The 25,886-nt window shown below is 39.7% G+C and overlaps 1 protein-coding gene across 7 annotated transcripts in view; it reads right to left on the reverse strand.

Annotated features, from left to right (window-relative positions):
• Positions 1 to 25,886, reverse strand: part of Tmem135 (transmembrane protein 135) — a 280,538-nt gene that overhangs the window by 17,990 nt on the left and 236,662 nt on the right. For all 7 annotated transcript variants that reach the window (NM_001013896.1, XM_087656459.1, XM_087656454.1 and 4 more), the window contains 2 exon segments: positions 232 to 378; positions 5,804 to 5,845. In NM_001013896.1, the coding sequence (NP_001013918.1) occupies positions 232 to 378; positions 5,804 to 5,845 (189 nt within the window).

Here is a 25,886-nt window from a genome sequence, read left to right on the forward strand (position 1 = left end):
AGAAAATGGTTCCAATTCCACAAACTCTATTTTAAAGGCATGTAATGATGCGGCACCCAATGAGAAAGAATGAGCAGCAGTCCTTTGCCATTCTGTGTACTCTATAAACTCTAGGTATAGTCATTGCCTGGAACAAAAGAGTAACATCATTTCCTTAAGAGAAAAAAGAGGCCTTAGCATGCACAGCGACCACTAGACAGGGATAAGTGAAACACGGGACAGAGCACTCACATGGAGTCCACGAGACTGCGAACCAGAGCAATTAGACTCATCGCTCTCGTCGTCCCCCTGTGCTTCTCCCTCTTCTGCTCCACTTTTGCATATGCTGTCTCCGGTGAGTAAGAGTGTGTGGGAATTTCTTCCTTCCCTACAATAAACCTGAAGGACAGAGCATGGTGTTAGTCATCTTCAACCCTCAGGGAAAAAAAAATCTGTTTAACAACTTACATAAAATATTATACTCTAAAAAAGAATTTATTTGACATGGTGGTTATTTCTGAATCAAATTAATCAACTACAATATACTACAGGACTTCTACAAGGCAATCTTTAACCTAGGACATTTTTAAAGGCATTACATGCTTTAAATTTTCAAGAGAAGCAGGTCAATAATAATTATAATTTCTCATCATCAATCATAATATAGTTTCTCATTCAGAATGAAACTAAGTTTATACCAGATCGCTGTTATGTCCAAACAGTTAGGCTAAAATATTTGGGATTTGTGACCTCAAACCCCAAAATGGCTGGTTTCACTGGATTCTGACCAAGTAAACAGAGATTGCTAGTGGACAAACAAAAGCTTACGGGGCATTCCTCAGACCCTCGTGAAGCAATGACCTCCCATCTGTCAGGACGAGTGACTATTGCCCTTATGTCCCCTACACTCCAGCAATGGGGCATCCAGCTCCCTACTAGCACTTAACTGTAACTCAGACCAAGGGTCCAGTCTTTCCTGACTACAAACTTTCTCCACGCTACTCTACACTTCAGACTCCCTCTGAGAGCTACCTGCTCCTTTTAAAGCCAAGGCTTTCCCACCTACATACCGGGTATAGCCATCACAGCATCAAAATTCCCCAAATAAGCCTTCTTTCCACTTACGGAGTAATTGGATTCTGTGGTTTCAATGCACCCTCACTGGCATTTTACTGTTAAGCAGTGGCACTAGGAAAAGTCACTTGCATGTGAAAGAACTTTAGGTACCCAGTAAAACAGTGGTATCCTCATATTTCCTTAGAAATTTTAAACTGTGTTATTGCTATTTTTATGTCAACCTACTTATTTTTCTTTGGAAAAATCAAACACAGAAGAGATGACCATTCGTCAAAACAATGCAATTGAAAATGGTCTTGCCATCAGATAACACTGGGGAAGGGAGCAGTCTCCGAAGTTTCACAGCTGTTTCTAACTACATGGCAAGAATCATTGCTGATACAAAGAACAGCTGAACTTTCCAAAGAAATCCCAGCTTCTGAACTTTCAGAAAGTTTATCCACATTTACTCAGAGAGGATCAATAATTCTTTACTAACATTCCAGGATTGAGACCAGTGTAAACAAATAAGAAAACTTTAATATTTGGAAAAGAAAACCAAAATGATGTTACAACTAACCACAGACCCATCCTGTCCTGGTGAACTCAGTAAAACATTTAGCTTTCCTAGGCAAACTGGGGTGTGTAAAGGTCTTTCCTGACATCACAGGCAGTTGAGAGACCTGGGTGTTATTACTGCAAAGGAATCTGCTCATTATTTGTGTTTCTGCCTAGAAAGTTTAAATCCCCACTCAATTCTATATGAGCAACCCGATAAAACTAGAAAGTCTCTCTAATGCTTTTTGGAGCTTACTGCTCCTCTGGTCAATGCTGATGACCTCACAGTACAGGTGACTTCTTAGAGAGGCTGTCCTTGACTCTATGCAAGTGACTGAGTGGCCCTTTACCTGTGGTCTCACAGTCCCATGAATCACAACACTGTAAGCATAATTTCTACAGTATGCGCCACTGACTAAGCTGTGGGGACTGTGAAATTATATCCATATTCTTTGCTATCATAGGACAGTGTCTAGCACAGGTCTGTTACACTGTAAAAAGAATGAATATAGCAATATAACATGCGTTCTAAGTGCCTATGACATGAAAGACACAGGGCCAACAAGCATCTCATAAAAGTTCTGTCATTTGGTCCCACAGTAATATTACAGGTACTATATTTCCCATGAGTTAGAATGTGGGAGAACTCTGTGTACAAAAGTCCATTATCAGCAACCACTAATAGAAAACTGTCTGTCTAGAGCAGTGATTCTCAACCTGTTGCTCATAATCCTTTGAGGGTCACTATCAGATATTCTGCATATCAAATATTTAGTTGCAACTCATAACAGTAGCAAAATTACAGTTATGAAGTAGAATGAAATAATTTTATGGTTGGGGGTCACCACAACATGAGAAACTGTGGGTTGCATTAGGAAGTTGAGAGCCACTGCTGTAGAGTCTGATGCTGTAACCCCTAGCCATGCCCCTTTAACACTGCACTGATTTTCCTTCCCCATTGCCTCCCGCTACTCCAGTGCCTTTCTACTCCTGTCTGCACAGACAGATAATTCCTCCTTAAAACTGCCAGAGGAAGTTTCCTAAAGTGTAGATCAGAACTTGATCTTCCCAAATCAGAAAACTTCACCAGCTTATGACTCCTTGACTTAGAGTTAAGTGCAAACTCTAAGTGACCAGACTGCTCTAAACTTCAGTGCTAAGAGATTTGCAGGTAATCCAATGCCTTAATACTGCATTCTTTCCTACATGTTTGTTAAATACTCCTTATCCACCTTTGAAAAGTCCCCGTCTTCCTTCTGTACTGTCAACTGTTCGTCTTTCACCGGGGGTGGGCGAGTCATCAGGAAAATGACTTAGCATTTAATTTGCTCTATTTCAGAAGTTGGCTTTAAAAAAAAAAACTTATAAGTATTCTTTGCAGTTTTCCTGCCTTATTCTCTGTCTTTATTCCTATCCGAAACTTGGAAAGCAACAGCGCTAGTTCTGGCTGAGGCATACAATGGCAAAACCTGCTCCCTCATCAGCACAATTAATACTCGGTACAGCCTCTGAAGGCAGAAAGATATCGGACTCATTCACGGGTGCATCTCAACACGGTACACATCTGGAGACAAAGTAAAGCACACCTAAATACATACTGAATGGATCTTTGTAACTCGTGTACTCTTTTACAGGTAAGATGCATTAAACCATAGTGCTGAGTTAGAGTTTGATGTTCTAAAGCTTTTTGCTTGAGTCTAGCCTGGAGACATTAAACTTGGCTGCTTTATGAATGGGTGCAGTAGATGAAGGAGGCGTGTCCTCTGTAAAACAGTGTGTGACAGGGTAAGTGTAACCTGTGGAGGATAGGCACTTCCTTCAAGCCTGATGGTGACTGCATCTATTTGTGTCCATCTAAGTTCCAGAGTGGCCAGCACGCTCAAACTGTCAGGCACTGAACATTCTTTTCTCATAAAATTTACCACTGCCAGGAAGTCATACTTGCTAAGTTTGGCCACCACAAGTACTTTTCTGTCCCCTCCCCTCTGTAATTAATGTTGAATGTTGAATATTTTGACAGGCTATAAACTCACTGTATGCGTCTGTAACAACAATCATATGAGTGTCAATTGGGAGATGCAGAATAGAAATTCATGCCAAGTAATACTTTAGGAAACCACTAACAACAATGAACATTAACCCATTGTTCTTTGACAATGAAACCTGACAACTAAAAGAGAATCTAGCTTTCGGTACTAAAATTATGTGGCATCTTTAAGTACCTAAGAGTAATCAATGGGCAATACCTGCAATGTAAAATGAAACCCACCCTGTTTAGTAAGTCATGTACCATATAATACCATATGAAAACTGAGTACCATTCCCTGAGTATTTATTTGGTTACGCTTGTACTTTGTCTTCAGATGTGTACTGTGTGGAGGATGCACCAATAAATGAGTGAAATATATCTCTGCTTTCTGAGACTGAGGAGAAGGCAGTATTCATTAAAATTGTGCTGACATTACAAAGAGGGAAGGGAGTTTTCAGTTGTATGTCTCAGCCAGAACTAACACTGTTGCTTTCCAAGTTGTGGATAGGAATAACGACAGAGAATAAGGCAGGAAACTGGCACACATCTCACAGATGCCGTTTTCCATCTATGAAGAAGAATGGCTGACAGGACAGAAGGAAGAAGGCTGACTTGTGAACGGCAGAAAAATCTGCAATGCTTAACAACTTTAACAAGGATTCCTGGAACAATGAACACTGTTCTAGAACATTGTCCTATAACAGAAAAGTTAAGCACAAACATTTCCAACTAAGCACTGATTCAAAGTACACACAAAACGATACAATACTATCTGAAGCAGCTCAAGGTTTTCCAAGACTTTGGTGGGAATCTTTAGAAAATGAGGCAAGGTTATCTCTTAAGGAAATCACCTTTTGCTTTTGTCATTAACTTACAGTTTAAAAGCATGCTTTATCATTGTTTAAGGGCAAAGGATAAAAGTTTTTTCTCATATATCTCTTAACGAAAAAAGTAAAAGAGAACATTTTACGTGCACCATGGCTTCAGAAGTCTAGTTATCAACGTTCTATCACAACTTTTCTTCCCCTCCTCTCCCCACACCTCCTGGGGATTGTATCCAGGGTCTCACACGTTCCAGGCAGATGCCCCATCACTAAACCCTGAAAACCTGTCAATCACATAGTTTCCTGCCATGCCATCCCATCTCTAGGTAAATGCAAACCTCCTTGGCGCACTTAGCTTTCAGTGCTAGGCTGGGACTCAGGCTGACAGATGGAAAATAGTGCCCCTGGTCTTCTTCCATTTAACTTGTCATTTTTCTCTTGAGTCTTCTTCTCATTATCCCAAAAACACAGTACTTATTTTCCTACCTCTAGCTCTCTGTCATCCAACGTCTCAAATACTTCTGCTGGACTCACCTTTCAAAGTCACTGTTAACCACCTCCCTCAGACACCATTAGGGGTCTACTACCTACTTATCAATTCCAAATCAGCCCCTCCCTACCCTGACCTATCAGTCTTCAACACTGACACCACCTGCCAAAACAGACAATTTGATCACTCCTACAAACAAAGTTTTTCTTCATTTTTCCTTATCTAAAGCTATGCCTTAAACTCACATCCCGGAAAAGATGGAGGGTGTGCCATCCGAATGCTCACGAGTGTCACCCCGCACTAAAGCACCTTACGTGCAAGCTCTTCAGAATAAACGTATAAGATGATGATTCCAACCCGAAGCATGCCCTGACTTTCCAGATGCCTGCAGTGATTGCCATGCTACCAAAGGTCACTGACAAGCAGCGTTCCATGGACACTGAAAAATAAGTAAGTGATGTCTGACACTGACTGGGAAAACGTGGGCTTTGCCCTTAGTACGGAGAGTGAGACGTTAAACACATGACAAATGTCTATTTTGTTAAGATGTTCGGAGTCATAAAATACAATAACGCTTACACTGTATATATAATAGGCCAATTATTATGTTAATAGATGAGGTGAAAAATATCAAACGTTCTAAGAACACTGAAGACCTATTGTGTTTGACAGTCCATAAGTCCCACCCATAACTCAACTCAGGCTAAGAAATTATATAATAAACTATCCACAAATGCAAGGAAATAATGGTGTGACTTTTACTGTCAGATTAAAAATTAATAAAACTTTATTGGAATTATATACACTCGATATTTTTAGGAAGCTAACTTGCAACTTCTCTCAACACAAAGACAGAATGTTACTTACCTAAGCGCAGAAAACGTAAAGCCTTTTAAGCCATCTTTGCACCTAAAACAAAAATTTGCAATCATAAAATGGCATGTTTTAGAATATAAAGTAGTATATAAAATAGCATTCCTTCCTAATAATGGTTTAAAGTGTGAACATTTTTTGGAATGACATAAGAATACAGCAAGTCCTCTTCCACAAAGCAACTGACTAGTATACTAGAGAGTTCCTCTGGCACAGAAACAAAGTTGGGGCTCAATCCTCAGAGCCAGGGTAAGGGAGACTTAAGTCAGCCTTCTAAGGGTTCCACTTGGATCTAAAATGAGGCTAAGACACTCTCCACTCCTCCTGATCCCTGGAGGCAGATTCCCTATGAAGAACAGCACGTCATTCTCTGAGCATCTCACACAGGGCAATTTCTGGTTCATTAATTCAGTGGGTGTGGTGCAAGAAGGAGCTGAGCAGGCACAAAAAGGCTTCGAGTTCATTGCAACATCCCACAGAGCCTCTGGTTCAGGCCAAGGGAGAGAGAACATGGGATAGGCAGAGACTGAGACTGGGAGGAGGAGGAGAATCCAAGTAGTATTTCTTGAGCATTTATCATTGCTGTGCAGTTTGGGTGACTTGGTCTTGTTTTGTTAGATAACAACACAGCCCTGGGTGTAGGCTTGTGTGCATTTGAACTTTCATGGGGGCTCAAGCCCAGCAACAACCTTACCTCCTGAGGACACAGGACTAACATACTAATAGGATTCAGAATTCCAGGTGTGTTGGGGTAGTGGCAGTGATAATCTGAATAATCAAGCACTTCTCCTTCCCATCCTCCTGCTAATTATATTGTCTTTAGCTGGGGAAGATGCAGGCTATGTGGTAATTAATATTCTCAGATTAACAATAAGTATTTAAAATGGACTTAAAGACATTAGAAATATTCAAAAGCCCTTTCTACAAAAAGGTAATAGCCACAAGGAACCTTTAATATAACCAATCATAAAGGAGTTTTGGGTATTTATTATCAAAATCTCTTGAAAAATGTCTATAAAGACTAATGACAAAATGACAGTCTCATAGACTCAAATTTAAAAAGTGCATCTTCAAATGTAAGTGGATAGACACACTCATGGTGCTTGTCACTTGTACAACAAGTCATAAAGAAAACATATGAAACAACTGCCTTAAAATTTATCTTATTGTATATAACCTAGAATCTTAGGAAATATTTAAGCCACATGAAGATATTTTAAAACATTTAAGGCTTATGCCAATCATGCAGCATGGCTGACTTAGTGGTCGTGTTGACAATGGGAAATGTAACCAAAAGTTCACATGTAAGTAATACATGACATAAATATCTACACAGAATGTGCATGAAGGCAAAAGAATTTATAAATTAAAGTAAAAGGGTACTTGGGAAAATTACATTACTTAAACTTATCTTTTTTTCATCAGAAGAAAGTGTTTCACAGTAATTTAAAACCCATAATCTGGATTGGTGGAGTGGTGAATGAGTGGGCAAGGGGCCTATTGATGAGGAAAAAGAAAGCAGTAGATCAATTAAAAGATTATGTACATCTGGGAACAAATTTTGGTCTTGGGATGTTATTGTTCAAAGATAGCCATTTGTCCTTGTTCGGTGTTGAATAGTTAAAAGAGTCTGACAAATCGGTTAGTACACAAGGCATATTTGTGGCCCTGCACAATACATTTAATTGCAGACCAAACATCAAAAAGTAGCTTTCAAGCATAAAGGAGGCATATACAAATGAATTTGCAATTTCATTATGATGGAGGTCTGGCTCTTCAGTAGAACCCTGTGGGAAGCACTTCATATTGATAAAGTCTTAATTAACATGGATTCAAAAGAGGCTATTCTTTCTCCTATTCGTGTGTATAAGGTTTGTTAAGGTAACCGAGGGTCAAAAGAACAATGAAATAATCATTCTGCAAGAAGAATCTTTAAAATGTGGCCCCACATTTTGACACTGAGTGCATTGTTCAGTTATTAACTGTGAAACATCACTGAAGTCTATGTTAAATTAGAAGGCATGATATAAAGATTTCAACAAGACAGACCCCACTAGAAAGTTCTTTACTTTGCTATGGCCGTGGTGATTACAGTGCAGATCAAATCAAGTCACCCTTTAAGAATTATCACATATTAGGTATCTACATGTGTAGCAACTGGCTTAGGTTCCATTATACATCCATTGTCACAAGAACATCACATTCTCATTTGGCATGCACCTTGTGGGAGAGATTCAACAAAGATGCAGAACAATAGCTGTGGGGATAAAAAGAAGAAACCTACAGCGCAGGGGAGAAAGGGTCTGGGTTTCCCTTTTTTCATACATATATATATATATATATATATATATATATATACATACATACATACATACATACATACATACATATGGTCAAGTAGTCTCTTTAAGAAGGCAAAAGATGATAAGCGGTTCTGAACTTTAAGGAACTGAGGGAGGGAATTTCAATTTGAAGCAACAAGTAGAGCGCCGTGCTGAGTCACAGCAGAGAGCAGAGCACCAAGGGGCAGAACCGAGGGGAGAGGTGAATGACACAATGGTAGGAAACACGGCCATGGAAAATGGAGGGAGTTTCTACCATGCAGAGAGGCACTTGAGAATGATCTCAGTAGAGGAAGATCTTTCTTAAGTTATATGAGACGAATTCTGGCTGCTGAGTGGAAACCAGATGATAGGAAGGCAGTTAGAAACCTGGGGAGGGTGACCACGGCTGGAAGGAAGAGAAGAATGTGAATACATACATGTCCAAGGTGAGCAGTCAGAATTTCCTGATAGTTTGAATGTAGAGCAAACAAGAGAGAATTCGATACCTACTGACGGATCTGGGCTAAAGCAAAGAGGACACAGTGGCCATTTACTGACGTGAGAAACTGTAGGACTCAGGGAGAAATGAACTTTGTTTTGGAAATGTAAGTGTGAAATGTGCCTGAGCTGAATACCAGTTAGTAAAGGATGCAGGCAGCTGGCTATGAAGGTCTGAGGACCGTGGAAGACAACTGGTTCATTTTTACACAGTACGTAAACACGGGAGACTAGATACACGCACAAATAAGGAAACAAGTACAGATGTAGAAATATGTCAGGTGTGCATGTGCATGTACACATGATTTACCAAGAGCTCTTTTACAGAAAAAAATTCATCAATTTCTTCAAATATCATCACCTGCTAAAATAAAGTCTCACTTTATTTTCAACTGCCCATAAAACTAATGCATTCGACTCATTCACGTGTGCCCAAACTTGCTATTTAGTCTGTGCAGACGATATATACTAACATAACTCAGCCCCTATCCTACTTTTGCAAAGCTCTATGCTAACATAAAGTGCAATAAGAAAAAGACAATAAAGACAAAGGAGAAAGGGGTTTTCAGCTCTGCAGTCAAAACCTCAGTTGATAAACAACAATTACCAAAGACTCAGGCTGGAAGTACACGCTGCATTTTGGGAAGCATACAGAGGGCTAATACTTACGTCACTAAAATAACATTCTTGATCAAATGTTCAAATTTTGAGTTAGATATATAAATAATAGTAAAAGAAACAATTCTGCACAAAATATCTTTTTCCCCTTCCAAGCTTGCTTACTTCCTGTGAAGTGACTTCCATGGTTCTATGATGTACTTTACCATACTTCACCAGCAGATGTCACTACAGAACCATCCCTGGAAGAACTGGGACCCAGGAAGCAACATTTTGGCAAGTTTTCCTCTTAAGAATGCATTTTATAAGGAGTTCAAAATGTCATAAGAAAATGTTACATTTTGCTTTGTTAAGTAAATACCATGATATCTGAGTTTTGATGTTTCTGTTTCTATAGTCCTGTAATTTCACAAAATTATAAAATATTTTGCATTGGTCACTGTAACAGAGGATGATGTGTGACCTGCCACTTCTGCCTCAGTCTACAGTCCCCAGGACACTGAAAACAATGAGAACAGAAATAGTTTCTCTACTCAGTTTTTAATGATTCAGTTAATGTAATCAATATCAAATATTCCCTAGATTTCACTTAGAATATTTCTTCATCAAAAAAATGCACGTTGTGGGAAAATCTTGATATTTACAAGGTTTATAGCTATAGGCATGATCTTCTGAGAGAACTGTAAGACGCAATCACTTTTCACCCGCACACACACTCCACAATACGGGGAGAGGACACTTATCATGTACTTTGGTGCTCTGCGCTGGTTCTGACTCACTGAACAGTTTCCATGAAAGTGAGCTATTAAACGTAGCTAACAGTATACTCTGCCTTAATCCGCTCAGCGATCATCGATTGAGCATGTTACACAACAGGCAACTGGGGAATGCAGTCAGCCTTGTATAGTGTCTTACTACCTGAGCCATCACCTCCAACCTCAGATTTAAATTATGACTCACAGAAGCAATGCGAGAGCACAGAAATGAAAGGGAAAAGACAAATTAGAAAAACTGTTTTTAAAAGAAACTGCTCAGAGTTCAAATGTTGATATTTCTACTGGTGCTATGAAAAAAGAAAAAAGAACAATGATGATAATAACCATGTGCCATCAAAATTTTGAATTTTGAATTACTGTATCACTGGTACAAAATCAGAAATTAATTTGTGATTAATCCAGTGGAAAAAATTTAAAGTCTAAAGAGAATAAATGCATACACGTAAGTGCCTCAGACTTAGAGACTACGATTGCTCATTCTAAGGATACTCAGGGGATTGAGGAGACAGCTCAGTGGTTTAGAGCACTCTTTGCTCTTGTAGAGGATCTGCGTTCAGTTCCTGGCATGAAGACCACAGATCACACCCATCTGTAACTCCAGTCCAAGAGACTCCAACAGCCTTTTGTGACCTCCATGGGCACTAGGCACACATGTAGTGTATATACATACACACGGGCAAAATATTCACATATATAAAATAAATGAGTAAATATGTCTAAAACATACAATTTTAAGTAGTTTGTTTTTGATGAATTAAATTTTTAACCTCACAAAATAAAAATTTTGTAGTTCGTTTTCTACGTCATTTTCAAAAGTAGGAATATACCTTAGCACTAAATTATAATTCAATATATAAGATTTGACCAATAAATAATTGTATATTTTATTACATTTGCTTATCATGCAAATGACAAGAAAAATTGGGATATAATAAACTGCATTTATATTTGTTTTAACATTGTAATGTCTTAATCATAAATTCATATGCAAACAGGTTAAACTGAGTGCTACAAAGTTATTATTCAGACTTGTGATATTTGTGGTTAAAACATTACATTGCCTAAATGTAGACAGCAGGACCTTCTCCTTACATCTATTATTTTTGAAACTTATGCTTCTAATTAAGTGTAAGTCACTTCCACTTAAAATTACTCAGCCAAAGCACATCACAACTCCAGGTACAGGGTAAGCAGGAGAGGGAATGCGTGCTTTCCTGTGGCGGCACAAACAAAAGTTGGTGAACAGCAGCACCTGTCTACTATTAAGGCCAAACATGTAACTGCCAAGAATCAATTATGTTTATTTAGAATATTTAAACAAAATTCCTTGTTTCTGCAGAACATGATACCACTAGTCCATGTTTCTCACACTAATTTCAAGCAGGGTGATTAGATAAAGATCTTTCCGGTAACAGGCTTTTCTTTTTTTTTTTTTTGGTTCTTTTTTTTCCGTTCTTTTTTTTTCGGAGCTGGGGACCGAACCCAGGGCCTTGTGCTTCCTAGGCAAGCGCTCTACCACTGAGCTAAATCCCCAACCCCGGTAACAGGCTTTTCTATAGTACATTAAGGACTTACAGTTATGCACGTACTGTGTACAGTGTAAGATTTCTTTCTTAGTCCTTAATCCTTCAGACAGTTAAGAGCATTCTCATTACATGGAACTGGCAACAATATTGCACAGCACATAGAACATAGAAAAAATACGTTGAAACAAAATTTTAATCTGTATAGAAATTAAGAAATCTATTGGTTGTAAAGCAATTATAGTCCTCACTGGGCACCAAGTATCTTAGATTCATTTCTATAGCAAAACTCTGGGGTTTGTCTATTTTGTCTTTCGGGTTTTGAAACAATGTAGTTTTGAATCAGTTACTTGAATACCTATCAACAGCTCTTAGCGCTTGCCCATCACACAAAGCTCCTTTAATTTATTCATTCTGCTGAGCACATGTGAGTCTGAAACAGAGGCTCCAGCCTCTTCTTATGCAGAAGAGTTTTTAAAACCACAAAGAAATAAACTGCCATTGTAATATGAATCTATCAGGTAGGTCTAAAAGGCAGGGCCACTGCTGGCCATGTTTACCACTTTACCAGGAACTGCAATCCAGCAAAGGGGATGAGACCGTAGTGTTTGCATGTTGGGACACTGCTGGCATTGCTTCATTATGCGTTCATTCATTCATTCATTCATTCATTCATACCCTTAAATTAACCTGACAATTACTATCTACCATGCAAGTCCTCAAGTGCTGGGAACAACCTGTATCACTATCCTGCAACAGTGTCACAACCCAGAGAAGTCATCACACAAATAAATAACAGTACCGTCTGTAGTACAGAAAGAGCTGTAACAAAGAGAACATGATGTGAGCAAAGCATGATGGGAGGATAGCTAACCTTGGCTTCCATATCAAGGTCAAGTGACAACATAATGCAAAAGTAGACATAGATAATGAGGAAGGGATACGTATACCTTACAAGAAGAGGTAACAGGCTATCAAGAACACTGCAAGTTTAAGATGGCTACAGTACAGTGGTGAGGACAGTGGTGAGAGTGTGTGGGGAAATAAGGATGAATTTCACCCCTGGGGGAAAGGTCCCTTCCTATCATGAGTAGACGACTCACATGATCTCATTCTTTTATGTAATATCATTAGTAATATCTACTTAAGATTCCAAAATAGTAACCCACCAACTAAACTCTGCTGAAACCAACCTATAAAAACGTCTAACGTGTGTACTACTCCTCTATTTTGTTTTAGATGAAAGATGAAGCTGCACAGTAATTATCATAGATTTTAATGCTTATCAAATGGTGTTAAATAAAAAAAATATGGCTAAAAATAACTCAACTACAGAAAAATGAACATAAGAATAAAATATCAAACTTAATTTATCATAAATGTAAGTAACTGATATTATTTATAAAAACTCAAAAGCCCCCAGAACTTTAGTGTAGTGAATATTATCTAACAGGCCATTCGTGTAGGCTGCCCTGTCTCCAAAACCATCCCTGCGACCAACTACAATATAGGTCGAGATTTCACTGTGTGCATATAACTAATAGTGGCCTGGTTTCTTTACTCTGGGAAGAAGGAAGGGCAACAAAAAGTGTCATTATAGAGGGAGAAGCTGCTTCGCCTTCAGTCTTGTGTAATTAACACTACTCCCAAGGAATAATGAAGCAAATATTATTTGTTTGAACAATTATTTGTCAACACGTAATTATGGAGTTAGAGTCAGGAGAGGGTTACGGATTCGTGAGCAGACTGTTTAAACTATGCCTCTGCTTCTCCAACTGGAACTGTAAATAATAGAGCCTATGTCATACTGTTCAAATGCTACTTACTAGCACCACTGCTGTTACTGCAGTCATCACGGTTACAGAGACTAAGACAGCATCACAACTCCCACCTTACATGCATAAGACAGGAACAGCAAACAGCCTTGACTTACAGCAAGCTCATTGGCTTCATTCTTGTGGTGAAATAGACAATCTTTCTGAAACCAATACCATATCGATTTTACCATGCTTCATAATTAAAGGCCTCTTTCAGAAATACATATATAAATCAGTTTAGCATACAGTGATTTACAAATTGCAAGTGGACATACATGAAATATTAATTATCAGATGAAATTATGACCTGAGTCAGCACATGAAGATATGAACTGTGGCAGAGCCATATGACAGAATAGTATTCAGCAATAATAAGACTGTAATGTGCAAATACATTATTTGTAAAGGTAAGCATCTTTAAAAGAGCTTGGAAAAGGCCAGTCAGTTAAAGAGACACCATATATAATTCCATTCATATGAAATTCTAAGAAAGAGAAACCAAGTCTCTAGTGACAGAAGATAGATCCACATTTTTCTAGTTTGAGGGAAGCAGAGGTGAAAAATGACAGCAAAAGAACAGGAACCCTTCCTGGGCCAGTGGGAGGCTCCAATCTCAAGTACATGAAGAGATTGTTTATAACCAAAACAATAAAGGTAAGTCAGTGAGTAAACAAATGAGAAGAATTGTAAAAGCTGAGAGTATTCAGATTAATAACCCTTTAATAAGATATGTGATTGACAAATAAGCCCTAGGGAGAGAAGCCATGAAGATAATCAGAAAACAACCCTGGAGAGGAAGAAAAGTAGATCAGCTCCCTCTGTGAAGGTCTCCTGGGACAGATGGAGGCAGAAGGCTAGACCTGCAGCATGGCACACTGCAAGGGAGATTTGGGGCTAGAAGTGAGAGGGGCCTGGGCACAGGAGTCTAGGTGGGGGGCAGCAGGGGATGCTAGGGGACTGTTTCACAGTGTGTCTGGAGGAAGCTTCGGGGAAGCAGGTCACTCGTGTGCGCTCACTGCCCCCCCCCACCCACACACTCTCTCACATATTTAGACAATGCTTTATTAAGTTTCTGTAATCAAATCCAAGAAGGTAAGGTACCACACATTTAACCCAGTGTACTACCCTATAAAGTGGGAAAAGCTTTTGATTTCTGCACAATATCAACTCAGTACCATACATTATGGACTTTTCCACATTTGATAGCACAGTGAGTTTTCCCACTTCAAATTATATATATTTCATTTTTATAAAACGACCAATGATTATAGTCTGTTATACTTTATTAAGGGTAGACAGAGTTTTATCAGGCCAAAAACTAGATTAAAACAGTTTTTACTTAGTTGGTTTTGTTTGTTTTCCAATAGGGGGATCTGAACATAAATTTTTACACACCTCACCCATGCCTAGAGGGTGCTCTACCATAAAGCTACATCGCCAGTCTCCTTTTAAAATACTGTTTTAGTCAGATTCCTACTAAGTTCCCAGGCAGGACTTGTCCTTAGGATCCTAGTACCTCAGCCCACTGGGTTAAGTGAGATCACAAGGCCCACAGCACCAAGCCATTTGCATTCATTAAGCTGTCCATAACAAAACCAAACAAAACACATTCTCACTGTAAACACAACAACCACTCCTCCTGACCTGCCTCAGTAAGAAGTGGAGATGGGAGAGGCCAACTACAACTGCAGGGACCATGTGTCACTCAACATAGCAAAGCTATCAGAAGGTGTTCCATAGGTGACAGGAGTTCAGCACTTACAATTCTGAATGTGAAAAGGAGAGCCAGCTGCTGCTACTTGGTTTTCCTCATTGGAGGCCCAGACTTCAACCCTCAGAATAAGTCTTAGGGTTACCCTGACTGTCTGTAGAAAGGATGGGCTTGCCTCTAGACGTGCAGACTGCCATGTTGCCTATCCACAGCACTGAGAGGCTTACTTCAACTGATCTTCTGGTAAACATTCATCTACCATTTTAGACTTAGGGTTAGAATCCAGCCAACTTAGTTTTAATTCCCTTTCTCTACCTATTGTGGAAACTTAGTAGAGAAATTTGTTTCTGAGCCTTGGATTTTCCAAATGAAAATATAAAGAGGGTGGATGAAATGGTCTTTAAGATTCTTCACAACTTGGAGCTAGTGAGATGGCTCAGCAAGGGTATCTGATGTGAAGCATGATGTCCTGAGTTGAGTCTCTAGTGCTCATGATAGAAATGTGATAGATCAATATGACCTCTCTAAGCACAGCACAGCACACACATGTGCAAATACACAGATTAAATACATAGATGCAAAATGAAAACTTTCACAACTTAAAATTCCTAACATAAAAGTATCAACTGCAAATTCATGGTCCACTCAAACTTGATATGGTCCCAATTTGAGTTTAAGCCTCGGGTTAAATCACTATTATTGAATATATACTAAATTTGTATATGACAGTTTGGAATACTTAATTTAAAAGAAAACTGAAGACATCACCTTATATATTCTATGTAGGATACTGCATAACTGTTAGTATCTCAACATAAAGGTACATTTAATACCAGTGTGGGAACAAACTACTCAAATAAATAAATTCAAGGCGGTTTACCTAGCTCCATATGCCTCGATATCATTTCTGTGTGTGGATTATCTGAGCTACGGACAGTGAACATGAAGGGGAACCGCACTCAGCATACTCAGTTAAAAAGCTGACTTTCCTAGCTTCAAAAGGAAAAAATATGCAGTGTTCTTTTAAGAAAATCACACCATCCAACAATTAACAAGAAAATAGCATAGAACATTAACAAGTCTACTCTCAAAAATGATTTAAAACATTTTTAGATGCTAATGAAAGCTAGGGTGCAGCCCAAAGAGACAGTATAGGACACGGTGGGTTCCATCCCCACACCTCAGCGGCGGCGGCAGCAGCCTAGATGGTGTCTGTGTCCCACACTTGCTTCCATGTGCAACACACACACCATTCATGTTCATCTACTTCCTTCTTTTAAGATGGACACAGCTGAGCTATGATCACATTCTAAAGAGTTCCAAGTATATCTATTTCCTTCAAAAACCATTTCATTTCGAGCCCACAATTTCAATTCACCATTTCTAATCCATATGTACATCAAAATGGTGCAAGGAAAAGAAGCAATTACTTTATTTATTTCAAACTGTCCTAGCTGCATGACTAGGGATCTCTGTGGGGCATAGGAGGAAAGTGATGTGAAGTGAAACCTTAGTTCCTTCCACTCTGAGACTCTAACTTGGTGAGTCTCATGCTTTCCAATACATCTGCATGGGTGGACTGTTTCTGAGGCCTTAGTATCCTGTCAGATACAGATCCTATCTTATGAGTGACGTGTTCTCACAGTCTGGGCAATAGTGCCTCAGAGTTCCACATCCTTACAGTCAAAGGCCTTTGCTAGAACACTGGCTTCACCCACCAGCCAAATGTCTGCTAGGCAGGCCCTGGACTCAAAAAGCCTACACTGGTTGCCGGTCTAAAACACAGGATTTACTTTGACTATGAGCCATGTCTTATTTTACTTGTACATTTTGTAGAAATGGAGGAGTCATGCTTCAGAGGCAAGAGCCCAGGAGACAGAAAGGAGAATCAAGTTAGGCCAGCAAAGGACCCACTGAGCTCAGCAGACTACAATGCTGTTGTTTATTTCTTTGAAATACAATTATCCAATATAATAATACTCAAGTATTTGTTTTCTAGTAGACAAACTGTAGGGGCCTGGGCACAGACTCAAAGACTTCTTAAATAGTATTTCACTACAAACAAGGAACCATTTCATTTACCCTAGAAATACAACAGATACCTCTGAGTTCTCTTAACTGGAGCAGGCTTCCTCAGAATCTAGTTCCCCTACTATCGTACTACCAACATCTTCCGCCTTCTGTAATGAGGGGACATGGAACTGAAAACACAGCATGTGAGTCCAAGAATTCTAAATCTGGGTCTGTACGGAATCTCTGCCACAGAGCCTTTGTGCTTTAGAGCACAGGGCTATTATACTCAGTATATTTTGGTTCTTGTTGCAAATCACAGAGTGTAAAGGTGGGAATGGCTTGGCACAGCTGGGACGGGAGAATGGAACAGGGGCCCACTGGGAAGAGAAGAAGCTGAGGCACCAGGAAGACAGCCTTGAGGGAAAAACAGGCTGAAACTGTTTTATGCCACATTTGGGAGGATATGACAAATAAGGCTGGATTTATTCCTGAAAGCTGTGGCAGAACTCACAGATTTATAATGAAGCAGCTGGAAGAGGAGCCTGTGTTGGCCCTAAGGGAGTGTGGGAAGCAAACCAGGAGCTGGGAAGGGTTTCATTTCAGAGTTGAGCAGTGTTCAGAGTTGCAAGTCCTGCTGACATTTCGAGCTTGGGAAGTCACTTTCTCAACTGAGTCTGCTCTGAAAGCCTTTCAACAGCCAAAAAAAAAAAAAAAAAAAAAAAATTTCAGAGACTTCTTGTCTGATATTTAAAGCACTGATTTCACTCAAACCATCTCTCTCTACATAATTAATACTAAACTCAAATATCCAAAGTACACAGTTTATCAAACAATGGCATAGAGGTAAGATAAAGTAGTAAGAAGAAACCAAACAGAGCAAAAGAAAATTATTGATATGCCTATTACCTTGAGGCCTTTAACTTTGTTTATTTTGTGCAAATATATGTGTGTGTGTGCATATATGTGCATGAGCTCCTGGGTGCCAGATGCAGGGACCAGATCTGGTTCTCTGCGAGTGCTCTTCACCACTGAGCCATCTCTCCAGCCCCAGAAAGTGCTCATAACCACCAGTCCATCCTGACAGCCACCTAGTTTCAGTTTAGTTTTGCGGTTGATTTTTAAGATTTATTGTATGTAGCTGGATGATTTGTCTGCATGTACATTTGCACACCAGAAGAGGGCACTGGGTGCTATAATACTACAGTTACAGACAGTCGTGCGTCTCCATGTGGGTGCTGGGAATTAAACTCAGGACCTCTGGGAGAGCAACCAATGCTCTTTACTGTTGAGCCATCTCCCAACCCCTCTAGTTTTAGGTTTTAAAGTAGTTGGAGAAGGAATCTTGCCATACTGTACAGCCTGGTCTCTGATGCATGAGCTGCAGCCTATTATTTAACTTTCATAAAGCAGACTGGGCAGACTTCTGGAGTGTAGTGGTTCTCAACCTTCTTAATGCTATGACCCTTTAATATAGTTCCTCCTGTTGTGCTGACCTCCAATGATATTGCTACTTCATAACTGTAATTTTGCTACTGTTGTGAATCATAATGAAAATATTGTTGGAGATACAAGTTTGCCGAATAGGTCTCAACCCAGAGGTTGAGAACCACTACTCTAGAGGATTGTTTCAAGAATAAACTACAGTGAGGCTGTGTGTAAGTCATCTATCAGGATCATAGCCTAGAATAGGGTATGTGTTCATTCAGTACATTTTTTGCTACTTTTTCTTTTTCCTTACATTATCTTTCCTGACATTTGTAGCATTTTCTTCTCTTGGTATTCAAGTGCTTTATTTTTTCTTAATCATAATTACAGTTTTCAAAATTTGTAATTTTGAAATTACAATGACTTATGCTTAGTGAAACAGCCCTTAACAGTGGTTTGTTATATCATTTAAAATGAACCACAACTCAAATTTTGGCTTTTCTTCTTTCCCTTCACTGCTGATAAGACAGCTGCAAGTCCCCATTGATGAGCCCTACTTCCCAGTGAGCCCTGGAGTCAATGGAGAAAGTCCATGCTCAAAGCATGCTGTGCTACAACACTGCAGAGGTTCCGATGGACTATGTTTTTTACTTCCTCGTTTTCACAGTGGGCTTATCAAAGTACAATTCCATCATAAGTCAGATCATCTGAATAAGAGGTTTGTTCTATTATTTTACAACCACATTCATTAAAGGGAGTAATGAGTGGTTGAAACTAAAATATCAATGGAGAAGAGATGGAGGTGAAATTATAACAAATCAAAACAAACAAAAGAGGCAGAAAGTATAGTACTCCTGGAGTCAAGTGTTATCAAGAATATCAAAAAGATCTTTGGACAAAACCAGATGAAAGGGCTGTGGGTAAAATGGAAAACAGAAGCTCCCTTGGTCCAAGAAATAAATGAGAAGTCAGCTCAAGAAGACATAATCATAAGTGATGACAGCTAAAAACCAAAGATCTGCCCAAAGAAACCCTCCGGAGATTCCCCCACTAACTCTGGCACAACGGTGCTGAGGACAGCAGGGACTCCCAAGAAGACACTTCCTCCAACCTCAATACCAGTTCCAAAGAAAGGAGGGCTGGGGAAACGTACCCAAGGGCTGAACTGGGCACAAACACAAGTAACAACAAGGGGTGTGGGAAGGGAGACTGAACTGTGATCCACAAACCAGAAACTAAGGTTTTCTGTGGATATCATGGAAGGAATGCTCCAAGAAGGAAGTGCCTTGCAACTGTCTGGGCAAGAAAATGGGGGGATGTGGGGGGTAGGAGGTAGGGAAGTAACTAAGAAGCAGGACACAGGACAAGTGAATGAGCGAGTCTGATTTGCAACTACATAGACAATACTAAAGTGGACAGAGGAAGGGCCAGAACCCTGGTAACAAACATTTCCAGCTGAAGTGGAACAGAACGCACGGGCATGACCACATCGGAACGTCAGACACTGAGCCCCAACTGGTGGAAGGACAGAGCTCCACTGCATACAGAACAACGGCTGGGCACGTCCTCAAAGCATCAGTCCATCTGAAGGCTGGGAAAACGCAAGGAAAAGCTGACACCCGCTGACAGCTGAGTAGAAACTCAACCTACAAGGTAACTGGTTCAAACACCAGGATAATGCATGCCAGCCAGCAAATCTGGTTTAACAGGTTTGAAAGGGAGCCACAGCTGCTCTCCCCTCCCCCCAGCAGTTCAGTTTGCTAAATGAATCATAGTGAGAGGATGCTAAATGATGCTACAATTTCTTTTTTTTAAATCGATTTTACATTTTATTGTGTTTTAAATAAAAAATGTCACTCTTGCATAAATTCTCTTAATTATTTTGCTTCTTTATATATTGGTTAATTAGGTTTTCTGACCATTCTGTAAGGTTTTGGATCTCTTACTAATACTCCGTTATTCTACACAACCTACATACTTTAATTCCTATCTCATTTCCACTCTTCCCTATTCTGTCCTCCTCTTAGCTCCAACTCTCCATAGCTTTAATAATGTTGAAACTCTGTTAATGTGAACACCACCCAGATTTGCCCATCCACCTACTTGCCTCCTCATTCCTTTCTCAGCTGATATCATGCTTTAGCTATACTTAGGCTTCCATTCCTAGTCTCACTAACCTGTTACTTGAGTCCACACTGTACCTTCACCTCTAGAGTTACTGGAGTTAAAGGGTTGATTGAGTCTGTAATTGACTATTATGGTCTTCGCACACTGGGCCTGTCCTGCTGTAGTTGCTGCTTCTGCAATTAATAGTCTACAGAGACCATAGTACTGTATTTTACCAAGGGTCCCTCCTAAAAGACTGTGAACTGGGAGTTTAGCTTCTGAACTAAAACCCCAATCAGTCCATAGGGACAGAACAACTCAATCCTTCACAATCTAATCTCAGATGACACTGCAAATGTCTCAACAGAAAGAATGGAGCTAACATTAAAAAATAAAATAAAATAAAACATTTCAGTCAATGAGCTAATCCCAGACGTACAAGTTCTAGTACAGAAATGTAAGAAGTATGAGAAAGTGGAAGCAGTGTCACCTCTGAGGAAGAGACTGCTGTCAAGTGACTTGCATGAAAGCCTATAGAGAGGATTAAACCAACCGTTCATGAGAAGATTCAGTAAAAGCAAAGGGAACACAATTAATTCCCTGAGTGATTCAGATAGAACACAAATAAACCTGAATGAATACCGAAGTCAGTTCAGGGCATGAAGAAGAAACATAATAGAAATGTTGAAGAAAATAGAACTAATAAAAATTTTAAAAATAAAAGTAAAATCTAAAATTTTGTAAACAAGAATAAAAGAAGGAAGTCCCACACCCACGGATCCCGGCCCGCAGCAGCTCTCTGCTCCCAGACCCAGTGAGAGAGAGACCCAACCGCCTGGTCAGGTGGGCACTCCTGAGGCTGCAGAGCGGAAGAGACCACCAACACTGCTCACCCCTGCCCACATCCCTGGCCCAAGAGGAAACTGTATAAGGCCTCTGGGCTCCCGTGGGGGAGGGCCCAGGAGCGGCAGGACCCCGCCAGAACCTGAGGGAAACAGACCTGATAAACAGTTCTCTGCACCCAAATCCCGTGGGAGGGAGAGCTAAACCTTCAGAGAGGCGGACAAGCCTGGGAAACCAGAAGAGACTGCTCCCTGCACACACATCTCGGACGCCAGAGGAAAAAGCCAAAGACCATCTGGAACCCTGGTGCACTGAAGCTCCCGGAAGGGGCAGCACAGGTCTTCCTGGTTGCTGCCGCTGCAGAGAGCCCCTGGGCAGCACCCCACGAGCGAACCTGAGCCTCGGGACCACAGGTAAGACCAACTTTTTTGCTGCAAGAAAGCTGCCTGGTGAACTCAAGACACAGGCCCACAGGAACAGCTGAAGACCTGTAGAGAGGAAAAACTACACGCACGAAAGCAGAACACTCTGTCCCCATAACTGACTGAAAGAGAGGAAAACAGGTCTACAGCACTCCTGACACGCAGGCTTATAGGACAGTCTAGCCACTGTCAGAAATAGCAGAACAAAGTAACACTAGAGATAATCTGATGGCGAGAGGCAAGCGCAGGAACCCAAGCAACAGAAACCAAGACTACATGCCATCATCGGAGCCCAATTCTCCCACCAAAACAAACATGGAATATCCAAACACACCAGAAAAGCAAGATCTAGTTTCAAAATCATATTTGATCATGATGCTGGAGGACTTCAAGAAAGACATGAACACACTTAGGGAAGCACAGGAAAACATTAATAAACAAGTAAAAGCCTACAGAGAGGAATCGCAAAAATCCCTGAAAGAATTCCAGGAAAACACAATCAAACAGTTGAAGGAACTAAAAATGGAAATAGAAGCAATCAAGAAAGAACACATGGAAACAACCCTGGATATAGAAAACCAAAAGAAGAGACAAGGAGCTGTAGATACAAGTTCACCAACAGAATACAAGAGATGGAAGAGAGAATCTCAGGAGCAGAAGATTCCATAGAAATCATTGACTCAACTGTCAAAGATAATGTAAAGCGGAAAAAGCTACTGGTCCAAAACATACAGGAAATCCAGGACTCAATGAGAAGATCAAACCTAAGGATAATAGGTATAGATGAGAGTGAAGACTCCCAGCTCAAAGGACCAGTAAATATCTTCAACAAAATCATAGAAGAAAACTTCCCTAACCTAAAAAAAGAGATACCCATAGACATACAAGAAGCCTACAGAACTCCAAATAGATTGGACCAGAAAAGAAACACCTCCCGTCACATAATTGTCAAAACACCAAACGCACAAAATAAAGAAAGAATATTAAAAGCAGTAAGGGAAAAAGGTCAAGTAACATATAAAGGGAGACCTATCAGAATCACACCAGACTTTTCGCCAGAAACTATGAAGGCCAGAAGATCCTGGACTGATGTCATACAGACCCTAAGAGAACACAAATGCCAGCCCAGGTTACTGTATCCAGCAAAACTCTCAATTAACATTGATGGAGAAACCAAGATATTCCATGACAAAACCAAATTTACACAATATCTTTCTACAAATCCAGCACTACAAAGGATAATAAATGGTAAAGCCCAACATAAGGAGGCAAGCTATACCCTAGAAGAAGCAAGAAACTAATCGTCTTGGCAACAAAACAAAGAGAATGAAAGCACACAAACATAAACTCACATCCAAATATGAATATAACGGGAAGCAATAATCACTATTCCTTAATATCTCTCAATATCAATGGCCTCAACTCCCCAATAAAAAGACATAGATTAACAAACTGGATACGCAACGAGGACCCTGCATTCTGCTGCCTACAGGAAACACACCTCAGAGACAAAGACAGACATTACCTCAGAGTGAAAGGCTGGAAAACAACTTTCCAAGCAAATGGTCAGAAGAAGCAAGCTGGAGTAGCCATTCTAATATCAAATAAAATCAATTTCCAACTAAAAGTCATCAAAAAAGATAAGGAAGGACACTTCATATTCATCAAAGGAAAAATCAAACAAGATGAACTCTCAATCCTAAATATCTATGCCCCAAATACAAGGGCACCTACATACGTAAAAGAAACCTTACTAAAGCTCAAAACACACATTGCACCTCACACAATAATAGTGGGAGATTTCAACACCCCACTCTCATAAATGGACAGATCATGGAAACAGAAATTAAACAGTGATGTAGACAGACTAAGAGAAGTCATGAGCCAAATGGACTTAACGGATATTTATAGAACATTCTATCCTAAAGCAAAAGGATATACCTTCTTCTCAGCTCCTCATGGTACTTTCTCCAAAATTGACCATATAATTGGTCAAAAAACGGGCCTCAACAGGTACAGAAAGATAGAAATAATCCCATGCGTGCTATTGGACCACCACGGCCTAAAACTGGTCTTCAATAACAATAAGGGAAGAATGCCCACATATACGTGGAAATTGAACAATGCTCTACTCACTGATAACCTGGTCAAGGAAGAAATAAAGAAAGAAATTAAAAACTTTTTAGAATTTAATGAAAATGAAGATACAACATACTCAAACTTATAGGACACAATGAAAGCTGTGCTAAGAGGAAAACTCATAGCGCTGAGTGCCTGCAGAAAGAAACAGGAAAGAGCATATGTCAGCAGCTTGACAGCACACCTAAAAGCTCTAGAACAAAAAGAAGCAAATACACCCAGGAGGAGTAGAAGGCAGGAAATAATCAAACTCAGACCTGAAATCAACCAAGTAGAAACAAAAAGGACCATAGAAAGAATCAACAGAACCAAAAGTTGGTTCTTTGAGAAAATCAACAAGATAGATAAACCCTTAGCCAGACTAACGAGAGGACACAGAGAGTGTGTCCAAATTAACAAATTCAGAAATGAAAAGGGAGACATAACTACAGATTCGGAGGAAATTCAAAAAATCATCAGATCTTACTATAAAAACCTATATTCAACAAAATTTGAAAATCTTCAGGAAATGGACAATTTCCTAGACAGATACCAGGTATCGAAGTTAAATCAGGAACAGATAAACCAGTTAAACAACCCCATAACTCCTAAGGAAATAGAAGCAGTCATTAAAGGTCTCCCAACCAAAAAGAGCCCAGGTCCAGACGGGTTTAGTGCAGAATTCTATCAAACCTTCATAGAAGACCTCATACCAATATTATCCAAACTATTCCACAAAATTGAAACAGATGGAGCCCTACCGAATTCCTTCTACGAAGCCACAATTACTCTTATACCTAAACCACACAAAGACACAACAAAGAAAGAGAACTTCAGACCAATTTCCCTTATGAATATCGACGCAAAAATACTCAATAAAATTCTGGCAAACCGAATTCAAGAGCACATCAAAACAATCATCCACCATGATCAAGTAGGCTTCATCCCAGGCATGCAGGGATGGTTTAATATACGGAAAACCATCAACGTGATCCATTATATAAACAAACTGAAAGAACAGAACCACATGATCATTTCATTAGATGCTGAGAAAGCATTTGACAAAATTCAACACCCCTTCATGATAAAAGTCCTGGAAAGAATAGGAATTCAAGGCCCATACCTAAACATAGTAAAAGCCATATACAGCAAACCAGTTGCTAACATTAAACTAAATGGAGAGAAACTTGAAGCAATCCCATTAAAATCAGGGACTAGACAAGGCTGCCCACTCTCTCCCTACTTATTCAATATAGTTCTTGAAGTTCTAGCCAGAGCAATCAGACAACAAAAGGAGATCAAAGGGATACAGATCGGAAAAGAAGAGGTCAAAATATCACTATTTGCAGATGACATGATAGTATATTTAAGTGATCCCAAAAGTTCCACGAGAGAACTACTAAAGCTGATAAACAACTTCAGCAAAGTGGCTGGGTATAAAATTAACTCAAATAAATCAGTTGCCTTCCTCTATACAAAAGAGAAACAAGCCGAGAAAGAAATTAGGGAAACGACACCCTTCATAATAGACCCAAATAATATAAAGTACCTCGGTGTGACTTTAACCAAGCAAGTAAAAGATCTGTACAATAAGAACTTCAAGACACTGAGGAAAGAAATTGAAGAAGACCTCAGAAGATGGAAAGATCTCCCATGCTCATGGATTGGCAGGATTAATATAGTAAAAATGGCCATTTTACCAAAAGCAATCTACAGATTCAATGCAATCCCCATCAAAATACCAATCCAATTCTTCAAAGAGTTAGACAGAACAATTTGCAAATTCATCTGGAATAACAAAAAACCCAGGATAGCTAAAGCTATCCTCAACAATAAAAGGACTTCAGGGGGAATCACTATCCCTGAACTCAAGCAGTATTACA

This window comes from Rattus norvegicus, chromosome 1 (assembly GCF_021556685.1).
Source record: "Rattus norvegicus strain SHRSP/BbbUtx chromosome 1, alternate assembly SHRSP_T2T, whole genome shotgun sequence".
Classification (NCBI taxonomy): Eukaryota; Metazoa; Chordata; class Mammalia; order Rodentia; family Muridae; genus Rattus; species Rattus norvegicus.